The sequence below is a fragment of the Phyllobates terribilis genome, unplaced genomic scaffold (genome assembly GCF_046119375.1).
Source record: "Phyllobates terribilis strain yellow unplaced genomic scaffold, ASM4611937v1 Scaffold_1__5_contigs__length_1240528914, whole genome shotgun sequence".
Taxonomy (NCBI): domain Eukaryota; kingdom Metazoa; phylum Chordata; class Amphibia; order Anura; family Dendrobatidae; genus Phyllobates; species Phyllobates terribilis.
Genome location: NW_027362761.1, coordinates 173,586,136 through 173,601,100, shown reverse-complemented (window position 1 = coordinate 173,601,100; position 14,965 = coordinate 173,586,136). Strand labels below are relative to the sequence as shown.

General features: G+C 39.0%; 1 protein-coding gene across 2 annotated transcripts in view; it reads right to left on the bottom strand.

Moving 5' to 3' along the window:
- The window catches only part of PIP5K1B (phosphatidylinositol-4-phosphate 5-kinase type 1 beta), a 196,041-nt gene that overhangs the window by 74,944 nt on the left and 106,132 nt on the right, over positions 1–14,965 (bottom strand). For both annotated transcript variants that reach the window (XM_073669767.1, XM_073669731.1), the window contains exons 4-7: positions 14,474–14,604; positions 7,807–7,924; positions 4,421–4,573; positions 3,258–3,557 (exon numbers count right to left, since the gene is read on the bottom strand). In XM_073669767.1, coding sequence (XP_073525868.1) covers positions 3,258–3,557; positions 4,421–4,573; positions 7,807–7,924; positions 14,474–14,604 — 702 coding nt within the window. The remainder of the gene's footprint in view (positions 1–3,257; positions 3,558–4,420; positions 4,574–7,806; positions 7,925–14,473; positions 14,605–14,965) is intronic.

Here is a 14,965-nt window from a genome sequence, read left to right as displayed (position 1 = left end):
CACAGCAGTGCTGGGCAAAATTAGCTTGTTTATTTTCAACCTTTGTCTCCTTAATGTAGAAATGCCAGGATTAAAAGTTTCTCAAAACCCAGCAATAGTCTTTGAATGTAACAGAAGTAGCATTTCTTTTACACTGAAGAATGATCCCCAAACCAACGTGTGGCCTTTTAAGCTCCAACATTGTCTTAAAGTGGAAATCATCATTTAAAGTACCGTATATTGCTTGAATCCTAGTTGGTGAGAAATATAGTTATGAACTTATATTAGGCTTAGTTGAAATGCCTCTAGCAATGTTAAGGCCCCTCATACACATTAGATAGCTGTTGACCGAATGAGCAATCAGCTGACAGCTACTATACCTCTCACAACTCCCCCATATACAGGAATGCTTGTCTCGGCTGAGTGTTCCTGCATTCTCTATGAGAGAACCCACTGTCTGACTCCTCTGGCAGTAACTCATCTCTTAGCCGAACCAAAGGATTGTTTGTTGAAATTGAAACGGCCAGATGCATCTCTCTCGTGTCATCTGTTGGTGGAGATTTGGGAGGTCACCATACATATTAGATGGTTCTCTGCCGAAATAGTTTGGATGGCCTTTATCTAATGTGTAGACCATTAGCTCTGGCTCAATAGAGCAGTGTCTTTTTCTCCCCTGTAAAGGTCATGACACTCTGGTCTTCTCATTGTAACTACTAAGCTTTTGACTTCCATAGACCCTCCACATTTCATATGCACTTGCTCATCAATTTCTAGCTTTGTATTTTTTTGAGAAACGTGCACATAATATAGCATATTTGTTATACAGTATATATATATATATATATATATATATATATATATATATACATATATACAGTACAGACCAAAAGTTTGGACACACCTTCTCATTTAAAGATTTTTCTGTATTTTCATGACTATGAAAATTGTACATTCACACTGAAGGCATCAAAACTATGAATTAACACAAGTGGAATTATATAGTTAACAAAAAAGTGTGAAACAACTGAAAATATGTCTTATATTCTAGGATCTTCAAAGTAGCCACCTTTTGCTTTGATGACTGCTTTGCACACTCTTGGCATTCTCTTGATGAGCTTCAAGAGGTTGTCACAGGAAATGGTCTTCCAACAACCTTGAAGGAGTTCCCAGAGAAGCTTAGCACTTGTTGGCCCTTTTGCCTTCACTCTGCGGTCCAGCTCACCCCAAATCATCTCGATTGGGTTCAGGTCTGGTGACTGTGGAGGCCAGGTCATCTGGCGTAGCACCCCTTAACTCTACATCTTGGTCAAATAGCCCTTACACAGCCTGGAGGTGTGTTTGTGGTCATTGTCCTATTGAAAAATAAATGATGGTCCAACTAAACGCAAACCGGATGGAATAGCATGTTGCTGCAAGATGCTGTGGTAGCCATGCTGGTTCAGTATGCCTTCGATTTTGAATAAATCCCCAACAGTGTCACCAGCAAAGCACCCCCACACCATCACACCTCCTCCTCCATGCTTCACGGTGGGGAACCAGGCATGTAGAGTCCATCCGTTCACCTTTTCTGCGTCGCACAAAGACACAGTGGTTGGAACCAAAGATCTCAAATTTGGACTCATCAGACCAAAGCACCAATTTCCACTGGTCTAATGTCCATTCCTTGTGTTCTTTAGCCCAAACAAGTCTCTTCTGCTTGTTGCCTGTCCTTAGCAGTGGTTTCCTAGCAGCTATTTTACCATGAAGGCCTGCTGCACAAAGTCTCTGCTTAACAGTTGTTGAAGAGATGTGTCTGCTGCTAGAACTCTGTGTGGCATTGACCTGGTCTCTAATCTGAGCTGCTGTTAACCTGCGATTTCTGAGGCTGGTGACTCGGATAAACTTATCCTCAGAAGCAGAGGTGACTCTTGGTCTTCCTTTCCTAGGGCGGTCCTCATGTGAGCCAGTTTCTTTGTAGCGCTTGATCGTTTTTGCAACTGTACTTGGGGACACTTTCAAAGTTTTCCCAATTTTTCACACTGACTGACCTTCATTTCTTAAAGTAATGATGGCCACTCGTTTTTCTTTACTTAGCGTCTTTTTTCTTGCCATAATACAAATTCAGCTGTGTATCCACCTGACTTCTGCACAACTCAAGTGATGGTCCCAACCCCATTTATAAGGCAAGAAATCCCACTTATTAAGCCTGACAGGGCACACCTGTGAAGTGAAAACCATTTCCGGTGACTACCTGTTGAAGCTCATCAAGAGAATGCCAAGAGTGTGCAAAGTAGTCATCAAAGCAAAAGGTGGCTACTTTGAAGAACCTAGAATATAAGACATATTTTCAGTTGTTTCACACTTTTTTGTTAAGTATATAATTCCACATGTGTTAATTCATAGTTTTGATGCCTTCAGTTTGAATGTACAATTTTCAAAATCATGAAAATACAGAAAAATCTTTAAATGAGAAGGTGTGTCCAAACTTTTGGTCTGTACTGTATACATAAATATATATATATATATATATATATATATATATATATATATATATATATATCTCAAGTGATGGATATTTCAGCCAGTGGCTTAAAGACAACTGTAAATTGTTACTTGGAAAAAATGGCAGAGCAAGCCAGTGGCAATGAAGATTGACGGTTCTAATTGTCTACCATGTGGAGGAACCACTTTATTGAAGGACACTTGTCACTTCGGATATTCTGCAGGTAAATAGCGTTTCAATGCTGCCCAGCCGTCTTACTGAAAGTATGGGTATTGGGAGAAAATTAACTTATCTCCTCCCGGGAACAGCCATGGGGACATACAAGGTGCAGCTACAGTCACCGCTCACAGCACTGCTCTCTATACTCTGACAGGCAGCTATAAGCACTCCCTGGTACTTTGAATGCCACCATCACTCTGCACAAATGTACTGCAGAGTCAGCTGTCAATCAAAGTGTCGGGGCGTGCTTATAGCCTCACAGTATAGAAAGCAGTGCTGTGAGCAGTGACTGTAGCCGCTCCATGCATTTCCCCATGACTGAGAGCAGACGGCTCCCGGGAGAAAATAAATTAATTTTCTCACTGTAGCAGCTCATTCCATGAACTGGCTAAGCAGCATTGGAATACTATTTACCCACAGATTCACTCAATATTTCCAGGTAAATAGTGTTTTCAGAGGTTACAGGTTCGTATAAACACATTCATGGTATTCCCAGCCCACCAACTTCATTGATACAACTAATCGGCAAGACTAAATGTTTGAATAGAAATATCTTTTTTGTCTGTATTATACTTACACGACAATCCCTCTGTAGTGTTTTCATTAAAGCACTGTAGGTGTCAGGATCAAAATACAATCCTTCATGCATATCTTGCAGGAAATCCAGATCTTTAAATGTGGGACTGGATTTTTCTCTCTCTTTTCGAGATGCTCTCCGTTTATATGTTGATCCTTTGAGATCATACTTGAAATGCATCTTCAGCGAACGTGGCAAGACATTGTTCATGACCACAAGTCGAATGTTTATACCTCCAGACTGAAGACAATAAAGTCCATAAAACTTGGGCAATAGTGTCCGGGGATTCTGATTCAAATTCTACATAAAAAAAGAAGTATTGATGTAAAGGACGGCAATGATGAAGAAAAGCAGATACAACATCACTGTACAAAAGATGAAGTATGTCAAGTAATGCAAAGTTTTATGCTCTTTAGGAACTACACATTTTAGAGATTTAGATTTTAACAATGGCATCTATGATTATACAAACTGATGCTGACTGCTCATACAAAAATGAGCTACCGAGTTTGTACCAAGTTTGTCTACGCAGCCATAGTCCAATCTAAGAATAAACTGTCTCCATTCTGTAAAGTGCCCAGTACACAGGACTCCCATCCCTAGAACCTGTGCAGGACTCCCCTTTTGATTGTTATTAAGTAAAAGGCGGGAAATAGTCCCAAGCGTCATGTTGCCTGGAGGAGAAAACTAACACCATCACTTCTGTCTTGAGTGTCAAAACCCTGTAATATAATGGGGGACCCATCGTGATCTTTGCTTTGGGGAGCTGGCAATAGTACTGCTGTTTTCTTGCCACGTCGTAGATCAGGAGTTGGCGATCAATTGCTACCTCTGTAACTGCATATACATCTAATGCCGACATGGCTATAAAGAGGCATTTCCAGATCACTTGGTACATCAGTGGTTTCATTACAGAAACAAAGTGCTGACATATGGTATAGGATTCAAATGGATCTCCTCATTGGGGCAATAGCATCAGGAGTGTTGCATTAGCCATGGATTTTAGGATTAGAGGTAGCTATACATGTATAGTCACTCCCTCCATAAAAATGATTGATGGGTCCTTTTAATTCTAGAACCAAATAGGGCAACTGTACACAGAATCTGACATACGACATATAATGGGACATTCTACTAACATATTATAATCTCTTCTTACTCACCATATAATAACCGGGAAGTAGCTTTTGAAGAAACTCCGCTTCTTTGTGCTGAACTGTTTTGATGATAAATTCATCGTCACTGGTTACAAAGAAGATGGAGCCACTTGCACCAGGATTAGACAATTCTATCAAAGGTTCACCGCAAATTGAGTACTAAACCAAAAGGTGACAACACACCCATTAGTTTGGATAACCAAAAAGATACACAAAATAAAACACATTTTGGCCATGTCATACATGCTTATAGTGTGTCGGATAGGTTGTGTTTATTGATATCAATCATTCCATAGATATGGCTAGATTAGAATTCTAAAATGAGCATTTGCCCAGTAAGACAGTGCTGGCAACAATGATTATCACATGAGTCTTTATAATTTCACCTTTTTTATGAGATCAACACTTGATTGGGATAATTTGTCTTCAACTTTCAGTACAAAAATTGTTTCCAGATCAAGGTTACAGGACTCACTCACATATGAGATATTGCTATTAATGAACTGTATAAACATGACAATTAACTCATAAGCGATCCCAATTAGAATGCAATCAGCAATATTCTTATGGGTATATAAAACTAATTAGATCATTGTGAGAAAAAATTACTATAATCAATGGCTACAAAAATAACAATTATAATAAGATGACAGGTTCATCAAATGCTTAATTAGCTCTTAACCCATTTTTGTTAAACTACAATGCCTGGCAAAGTCCATCATGTAGCTAACTGAAAAAAAGGAGATTACAATTTTAACTTTCTTTAACTTCAATTTGACAGTATAAAATATAAATGTATTGGCAATTATATAGCAAATTGTTATCACTATCAAAATATTTCCAAACTTCAGTAAAGTTGATGCAACATTTAGATTAACAGATAACAATAAGCAAGTGTTTCCTAAGAGAAGTTATTTGACTATCTATGTAAACATATCCTAGCCACAGTAGCCACCGGAATGCACACAGTAGACTGACATTTCCTGTTCTCTACAGCTCAAATTTTAAGCTCAATTAAGTTTAGATGACTTTTTAATAGATGACATATTGGAAGGAAATGAGTGGGCAGATTGAATTTAAATGCCCATTCCTTTTGTTTTCCCTTGAGGTAAGCCACTTCCCATGAAAGAGGTGTTTTATCCCCTACTTTTAAACAGAGGTGTCTGCCTTCACTGTCCCATAGCCAGGGAGTGCTTGATCCCCAACTTTTAAACAGAGGTGTCTGCGTTAAACTTTCCATAGCCAGAGAGGTGCTTAATCCACAACTTTTAAGCAGAGGTGTCTGCCTTCACCTTCCTATAGCCAGAGAGGTGCCTAATCCCCAACTTTTAAGCAGAGGTGTCTGCCTTCACCTTCCTACAGCCAGAGAGGTGCTTGATCCCCAACTTTTAAGCAGAGGTGTCTGCCTTCACCTTCCTATAGCCAGAGAGGTGCGTGATCCCCAACTTTTAAGCAGAGGTGTCTGCCTTTACCTGCCCATAGCCAGAAAGGTGCTTAATCCCCAATTTTTAACCAAAGGTGTCTGCTTTCACCTTCCCATAGCCAGAGAGGTGCTTAATCCCAAACTTTTAAGCAAAGGTGTCTGCCTTCACCTTCCTATAGCCAGATAGGTGCCTGATTCCCAACTTTTAAGAAGAGGTGTCTGCCTTCACCTTCCTATAGCCATAGAGGTGCTTAATCCCCAACTTTTAAGCAGAGGTGTCTGCCTTCACCTTCCCATAGCAGAGAGGTGCCTAATCCCCAACTTTTAACCAGAGGTGTCTGCCTTCACCTTCCTATAGCCAGAGAGGTGCTTAATCCCCAACTTTTAAGCAGAGGTGTCTGCCTTCACCTACCCACAGCAGAGAGGTGCCTAATCCCCAACTTTTAACCAGAGGTGTCCGCCTTCACCTTCCCATAGCCAGAGAGGTGCTTAATCCCCAACTTTTAAGCAGAGGTGTCTGCCTTCACCTACCCACAGCAGAGAGGTGCCTAATCCCCAACTTTTAACCAGAGGTGTCTGCCTTCACCTTCCTATAGCCAGATAGGTGCCTGATTCCCAACTTTTAAGAAGAGGTGTCTGCCTTCACCTTCCTATAGCCATAGAGGTGCTTAATCCCCAACTTTTAAGCAGAGGTGTCTGCCTTCACCTTCCCATAGCAGAGAGGTGCCTAATCCCCAACTTTTAACCAGAGGTGTCTGCCTTCACCTTCCTATAGCCAGAGAGGTGCTTAATCCCCAACTTTTAAGCAGAGGTGTCTGCCTTCACCTACCCACAGCAGAGAGGTGCCTAATCCCCAACTTTTAACCAGAGGTGTCCGCCTTCACCTTCCCATAGCCAGAGAGGTGCTTAATCCCCAACTTTTAAGCAGAGGTGTCTGCCTTCACCTACCCACAGCAGAGAGGTGCCTAATCCCCAACTTTTAAGCAGAGGTGTCTGCCTTCACCTTCCTATAGCCAGAGAGGTCCTTAATCCCCAACTTTTAACCAGAGGTGTCCGCCTTCACCTTCCCATAGCCAGAGAGGTGCTTTATCCCCAACTTTTAACCAGAGATGTCTGTCACCCCCTCATAGCCAGAGAGGTGCTTGATCCCCACTTTTAACCAGAAGTTTCTGTTAGCAGTTTCATTTCATCATTTATTTGTATGGTGTGGAAAAGTTTATTGCTCCAAGTCAATAGGCAATAATCAAAACTATAAATTAATTTTCTATTTGGCATTGAAATAGAAAATTATAATCGATTTTGAATGGTTGACAGAAAAGCATTAGAAATAAAAAAAGTAAATAACATAAAAATCCTCCTTTATTATCTTTTGTGGTCTTCCTGTACTTCTAGGCTCTCGAATAACCATGGTAACACATATACTTGTATCGGTGTCTATTACATGAGAAATATGCCCAAAAAGATAAAAATTGTCTCCTGCTGGACAGACGCCTCCCATCCCTGTATTTCTCCACCAGCTGCTCACTCTGATGTTTCCTCCAGGACTCCATTGTTGTAGGGCACAAGTCTCCAAACAGTAACTCTCCAGTTGTTGCAAAGCTACAACTACCAGCATGGCTATAAGAGCCACAGGTTCAAGGCCACTGCTATAAGCCAGCATCACTTGCCATTATGAAAAGTATGATATGCATTTATTGCATGTATGATAAGTAGGAGATAAAGTAGCATGAGAAGTAATTGAAATAGAAATAGAAATATTAAGAAGTTAGGGCAGTTGTTCTGTACTATATTACATTTTAGGTTTATTTTGTATGCTTCTGCCATATAGAAATATTTTTGATTAGGGATTAGTATACACTTTTATATAATAAACATGATTCAGGTTAAATAACGTTGTTTCACATATTCGGTACATAAGGTGCAATAATTTAACAAACTATCTAAAAATGAGAATATGCATAATTCTTACCAAGTAATCATCTGGTTTGATGCCAAAAAGCTCTCGGAAGTAGCGGAACGCTAATGGAGCATAGGTTTTGAATCTGAAGTCTGGGTAATGATGCGCTGGGGTTAAATTGCTCCCTTCACTAAGATGTGGAGATAAAAATGAGTCATTTTAATAAACAACTCTACTAATGTATATGACATGACTTATCACTCATTCATATTTCAAAAGCAAAAAAATATATAGAAAATTCTAACCACCATACCAAGGCAATGTATATGAACAGGGGTGTACATACAGGTGAAGCGTAAAAATGGCACTGGTTAACAATACCAGTTGTTAAAGTGGACGTCAATGCAGAAAAAGTTGCAGTAGTTTTGCAAAAAATTTGCTATATTTCAAACTGATTCATGGAAGAATTCCAAACCAAACTGATGAATCGCCCCCATTGTTTCTTAGGGGTTAAGGAGATTTGTACATATCTTTTCCCTATTTAGTTGTATTTTAAGTGGGTCCTACTTAGTTCATTATTTTGAGTATTTTCCTACCCTAATTTGCTCTTGTGATGATTTGGAATATTTATTACCTTTTAAATACTGTATTTGGCAATGCAGGACAAACAGCAAATGTAAGAGAATAGACTAGGTACAGGTGAGTCTGAACTTAGAATGGACAGGCCATAGTTTGTCCATCCTAAATTCAGATTCACATGTTCTATAACAAGTGGAATAAGATTGATTCTTTCTGCCTCTGTCATGGTCTATATTAAAATGATGGAAATAAACACCCGAGGTTTAATAGCATGTTATGTTATTACTAATATTTATTTTTGTTATATGAGTCACCTTGCTTCTGGCATGCCTCACTACAATTTTCCATTTGACAGTATGTGGTACTAAAAGGTACATTTTACCAGCATAACTGCTTCTTTGGACTATGTGTCAACACCACGTAGACAGTACAGAGATTGCTGTGACTTTTCTAATCAACTCTTCTGTCTATGGTCACTGGGTGTACAATCCTGACAATAGGTGTCAATAACTAATATACAACATTGTAAAAACTATGAATCGTTACAGACAACAATGAGAATACGTTCCAGGAAGACAAGCTACAAAAAGTTACCTAAAGGTAGGTATAAACACAACATAATACAAATATAATATGTCTGTACCAATAACCTATCCATCTTTTAAAAAACAACAATGATAATGACCACCATTCCTAATTATTTAATTACAAAGATTCTTTTTCCATTTTCCACTCAGCCTTGACTAAAAATATAACTAGCCCATCATTTGTATATACAGCTTATATGCTGAACCAGTTATATCCATGGTTACAGACTACAAACAAATGTTTTGTTGTCAGACCCTACAGTTATCTCTTACTCCTCTCTGCTCGCTGCAACTTACTAATGTACAGTACAAACAGTAGAACAAGGGACAGATCCGAAGAGATCACACATCAATTTAGAATGAGAAAACACCAGATTGATTTGTAGTTTGCTAACACAGAGGTACATTGTCAGGACTGTCAGAGACTCAAAAAAGGCTACCTCGGACAGACTTGGCACAAGCCATTCCGTCTGGCAGATTCCAGAGGAACCCTGGCCTTCACCCTTTAACCCCTGTACAGGGATCTGATTTTACAACGGGATCTAGTGAATTGTTTCCATGGAGAGGCTGTCGTTCAGAGGAGCAAACAAGTGGCAGGATGGATTGCCAAGCAGGGTCAGAGCCAAGAAGTCACGTCAGGAACAGAATCGTAAAACATGAGGATGGTCAAAATTTACGTTGAGGTTAGAAAACAGGAGGAAACAGGAAATCACCACAAGCAAGGACAAAAGCACCAGTCAAGTAGCAAAAACTAACTGACTGGCCGTGGAAGTCAGAGACCCAGGGGTTTAAATAGCAGGCAGCCCCAGCCAAGGCTCTCATAAAGGAGAAATCAAAAAACAAACAATTAACCCAATAGCTCTCTGATCTAGCAACACCAAAAGTCCCAGGAATTAAACAAGACTGATGTTGTCATGCATCACCCGCAACAAAGGCATGGCGCTGCCTAGTGGCCAAAGCAGGAACAAGATGGACAGGAACTGGCACAGATGTTACACCCATAGGTCTATATACAGTGGTGGCCAAAAGTATTGGCATCCCTGCAATTCTGTCAGATAATACTCAGTTTCTTCCTGAAAATGATTGCAATCACAAATTCTTTGGTATTATTATCTTCATTTAATTTGCTTGCAAGGAAAAAACACAAAAGAGAATGAAGCAAAAATCAAATCATTGATCATTTCACACAAAACTCCAAAAATGGGCCAGACAAAAGTATTGGCACCCTCAGCCTAATACTTGGTTGCACAACCTTTAGCCAAAATAACTGCGAACAACCGCTTCCGGTAACCATCAATGAGTTTCTTACAATGCTCTGCTGGAATTGTAGACCATTCTTCTTTGGCAAACTGCTCAAGGTCCCTGATATTTTAAGGGTGCCTTCTCCAAACTGCCATTTTGAGATCTCTCCACGGGTGTTCTATGGGATTCAGGCCTGGACTCATTGCTGGCCACCTTAGAAGTCTCCAGTGCTTTCTCTCAAACCATTTTATAGTGCTTTTGGAAGTGTGTTTTGGGTCATTATCCTGCTGGAAGACCCATGACCTCTGAGGGAGACCCAGCTTTCTCACACTGGGCCATACATTATGCTGCAAAATTTGTTGTCTTCATAATGCCATGCACACGGTCAAGCAGTCCAGTGCCAGAGGCAGCAAAGCAACCCCAAAACATCAGGGAACCTCCACCATGTTTGACTGTAGGGACCGTGTTCTTTTCTTTGAATGCCTCTTTTTTTTTCCTGTACACTCTATGTTGATGCTTTTTCCCAAAAAGCTCTACTTTTGTCTCATCCGACCAGAGAACATTCTTCCAAAACGTTTTAGGCTTTCTCAGGTAAGTTTTGGCAAACTCCAGCCTGGCTTTTTTATGTCTCGGGGTAAGAAGTGGGGTCTTCCTGGGTATCCTACCATACAGTCCCTTTTCATTCAGACGCCGACGGATAGTACGGGTTGACACTGTTGTACCCTTGGACTGCAGGGCAGCTTGAACTTGTTTGGATGTTAGTCGAGGTTCTTTATCCACCATCCGCACAATCTTGCGTTGAAATCTCTCTTCAATTTTTCTTTTCCGTCCACATCTAGGGAAGTTAGCCACAGTGCCATGGGCTTTAAACTTCTTGATGACACTGCGCACGGAAGATACAGGAACATTCAGGTCTTTGGAGATGGACTTGTAGCCTTGAGATTGCTCATGCTTCCTCACAATTTGGTTTCTCAAGTCCTCAGACAGTTCTTTGGTCTTCTTTCTTTTCTCCATGCTCAATGTGGTACACACAAGGACACAGGACAGAGGTTGAGTCAACTTTAATCCATGTTAACTGGCTGCAAGTGTGATTTAGTTATTGCCAACACCTGTTAGGTGCCACAGGTAAGTTACAGGTGCTGTTAATTACACGAATTAGAGAAGCATCACATGATTTTTCAAACAGTGCCAATACTTTTGTCCACCCCCTTTTTTAGGTTTGGTGTGAAATTGTATCCAATTTGGCTTTAGGACAATTCTTTTTTGTGTTTTTTCATTGAAGACAAATTAAATGGAGATAATAATACCAAAGAATTTGTGATTGCAATCATTTTCAGGAAGAAACTGAGTATTATCTGACAGAATTGCAAGGGTGCCAATACTTTTGGCCACCACTGTGGTAGCTGTATATACAAAACTTTATTGGATGCTATTAAGAAAGTTTCTAATTCTTTATTTTAGATACACAGACTAATACAAACATTATACACTTGCATAATGATTGTACCCTACTGTACTTACAATATAGTCAATAATTTCCAAGAAATTAGAAAAAATGGTGTACAGCCAAACCTTGCAAAATGTCCTTTCTATTGACCACCTGTATAAATAAGCTAATCAGAATTATTGTATCATTAACAGAATAGGGTTTTACAGGCTAACATCGCTACACTTGTCCATGGGCTGGAATTGTAACTGGAAAAGCAAGGTTTTTCTAATTCTGAACAATTCTTTTTACTTTGCCACCCCTTGTTCCTTTAATTCAAAATACAGTTCTTCACATGTTCATGCCCGAATGGTACATATACTTCAGTAGTTGGCCAATCCTGACAAAATTGTAAGTTTTGGACAACTTTTATCTATTGTGTACGACCACCTGAAGATTTAGATGATGACATTTTAAAAATATAACACAATGCACCAGCATCTTGTCATATGCCAGTCATGCCTCTGTGGTTAGCTGCTGTTCATTTGTCTTTGTTGTTGGGAAACATAAATTAGTATGTGACCTCAAGAAGCAGTGAACTTTGAAAGTTCCTTTTACAACATGGCTGCTAGGCTTTACAGTAATAACAAAGCAAAGCAATAAAACTAGAATTTATGTGAAAGAATATGATTACATAAACTCTACACTGTTGTGTTCAAAGACGATCTACAGTGCTATTATTATTAATTTATTAACCCCTAAAGAACAAGATATATTTTGGTTTTCAGAACAACTTACCATCAGTGGAATAACGTGTGTTGGGGGGGATGGTGCACAAGGGCGTTTACCCCACTTATCACATTCTATAATTTCACCTGACTCCCCCACTGATGCTTCTTATTAGAGCACATGAGCGCAGTCAGTACCTGCCTGGGGGCCAGTCAACTAGGTGAATAAAGAAGCCAGAGGATTGCTTGACATCTAGGTCAGTGCCACAAGTTCAGAAGCAGAATGCAGCAGTCAAGATTACTGTAGTTTGTCATCAGCTGCTGCACTCTGTAAAGGCAGCGAACGAGATAATAAAGCTCTCAGTATGATGAGTATGATAAGCTCGACAAGTAAGGGTCGCCAAGCCTCCTTCCTGCCCCAGCTGCGCCCACGTTGGCGGAGCAGGGAATAAAATGGTTTGAAAACTAGAAAAGTCGCTAAAATTAGCAACTTTTCAAAGTTTTGTAGGCCAGAATTATGGCGTAAAAGCTTTGATGAATCAGGGCCTAAGTTTTTACATACTTTTTCTAACCCCAACTTGGGTTCAGACTTGGGTTAGGACTAGGGTTAAGGATAGTGATAGCGTTAGGGATAGGATTAGGTTTAGGATAGGATAAAAACAAATTAATGAAAAAAAGGAAAAAACATAACAATGTATAACTTTATTATTAAAATTTTATGTCTAACGGTTTACAGGTGAGGGGGCACAAAAAAACTTGCCTTTTCAAGGGCACTGGCAGCCCAAGATACGCCATTGCATACCGTATATTAGCCTCTTCTTTTATCAAACGAATTTAATGCCAAAATGAGCATTGACTCAGTCACACATATAAAGTTTAATTAAATCCTAGTCTATGTCAACTTGCTGTTTAGATTAGTTAGGAAACAAGTTATCCATGACCTTTGGTGGAATCTATTTTTTTCTTATTCCCAGATAGCCATGTCCCAATTGGACTATAATTGTTCCATGACAATTTGGCTTAATGCAGCTTAAGCTATTTTTTCAGTCTTTTTATGGGCACTTTAATGACTATATTAATAAGTCCAAATGACCTTTCTATTATGGTACAGTAATGACGGCTGAAATTATATGGGTTTATTTTGGAGCAACATTCCATTTAAACAGAATTTCAAGTAATTTTGAAACTGAGATTTTGAATCACTAATCCCCTTGACTTATATATATATATATAAAAATATATATATAAAGCTACTTATATTATAAAATAGTGACTATCCTGCCATGCTAGATTTCTTTCCACCTTTTGCACTGCAGTACATAAAACCTTACGTATTGTTATGACTTCTTACATATGTATAAATATTATCTAAATTGTATTAATATTTAGACTAAGCTTTAAGGATTTAGTCTTGGAGCCTGTTCACGCCACAGAATTATGTCTACGGTAGGAAAATGTTTTAAATATAGATCTGTTCTCATTGTAAAATACATTTCACAGTAATTGGCTTTTATTTCTTATGTTCTGTCTACAGTATTATCTCCACTGCTCTATTACACTCAGTGCTTAAAACACTTTCACCGCAATTTACTGTTGCTTTGGATTCTTGTAAAATAGCATCAACTTGCAAAAGAGTTTACAGTGATTAATAATGACTTAAATGAGAAAATCGTTAGATCAATAAATAGATAGATATAGATAGACAGAAAGACAGAAGGCTAGATAGATAGACTGATAGATAGATAGATAGATATGGATAGATAGATACTGTAGATAGATAGATAGATAGATAGATAGATAGATATGGATATATAGATAGACAGATAGATAGATAGATAGATAGATAGATATGGATATATAGATAGATAGATAGATATGGATAGATAGATAACTAGATAGATAGATAGATAGATAGATAGATAGATAGATAGATAGATAGATAGATAGATAGATAGATAGATATGGGAGATCGATATGGGAGATAGATAGATAGATAGATATGGATAGATAGATAGATAGATATGGGAGATAGATAGATAGATAGATAGATAGATAGATAGATATGGATAGATAGATACTGTAGATAACAATGACGTAAATGAGACAATCGCTTGTATTCACAGCAGTTCCTCATAGCAGGCTTGCCACATTGGTTTTGATGTCCTTTCAGTTCTTACCTTGGTAGGAAGACGCTCTCCACTACATAGAAGTCTTGCATAAGCACATCTCTGTCAGGTTTGGATGTAAGGTTACCAACAGTGTAGCCTATTCCTAACTGAATAGTCCCTTTTATGGCTGACGATGCTGTCTGTAAAGAGAATACACGCAGAGATTAATGAATTTTCTCCAACAATGTGTTTTATCACAAGTCTTCTGAATTATAACAGTTTCATAGTAGGTTGGTATATACTGCCATCAGCAGTACATGAATCACAGGAATAAAAGAGAATGAGTATGCCATTCGGAGTGTTGTATGCACCCATAAAAATGTCATTTTCTGGGGCCCAAATTTCATAGGCCATGTATCTCACACCCTCCATAAGGAAAGCATCTTCTTACAGCTTCATGTACTGCTCTGTCTGTCCCACAGGGATTGACAACATTTCCATAGTGTGGGGCAGATACATGGATAGCAATATTCCTGTGATATAAAGAGAAGTGCCATTTCA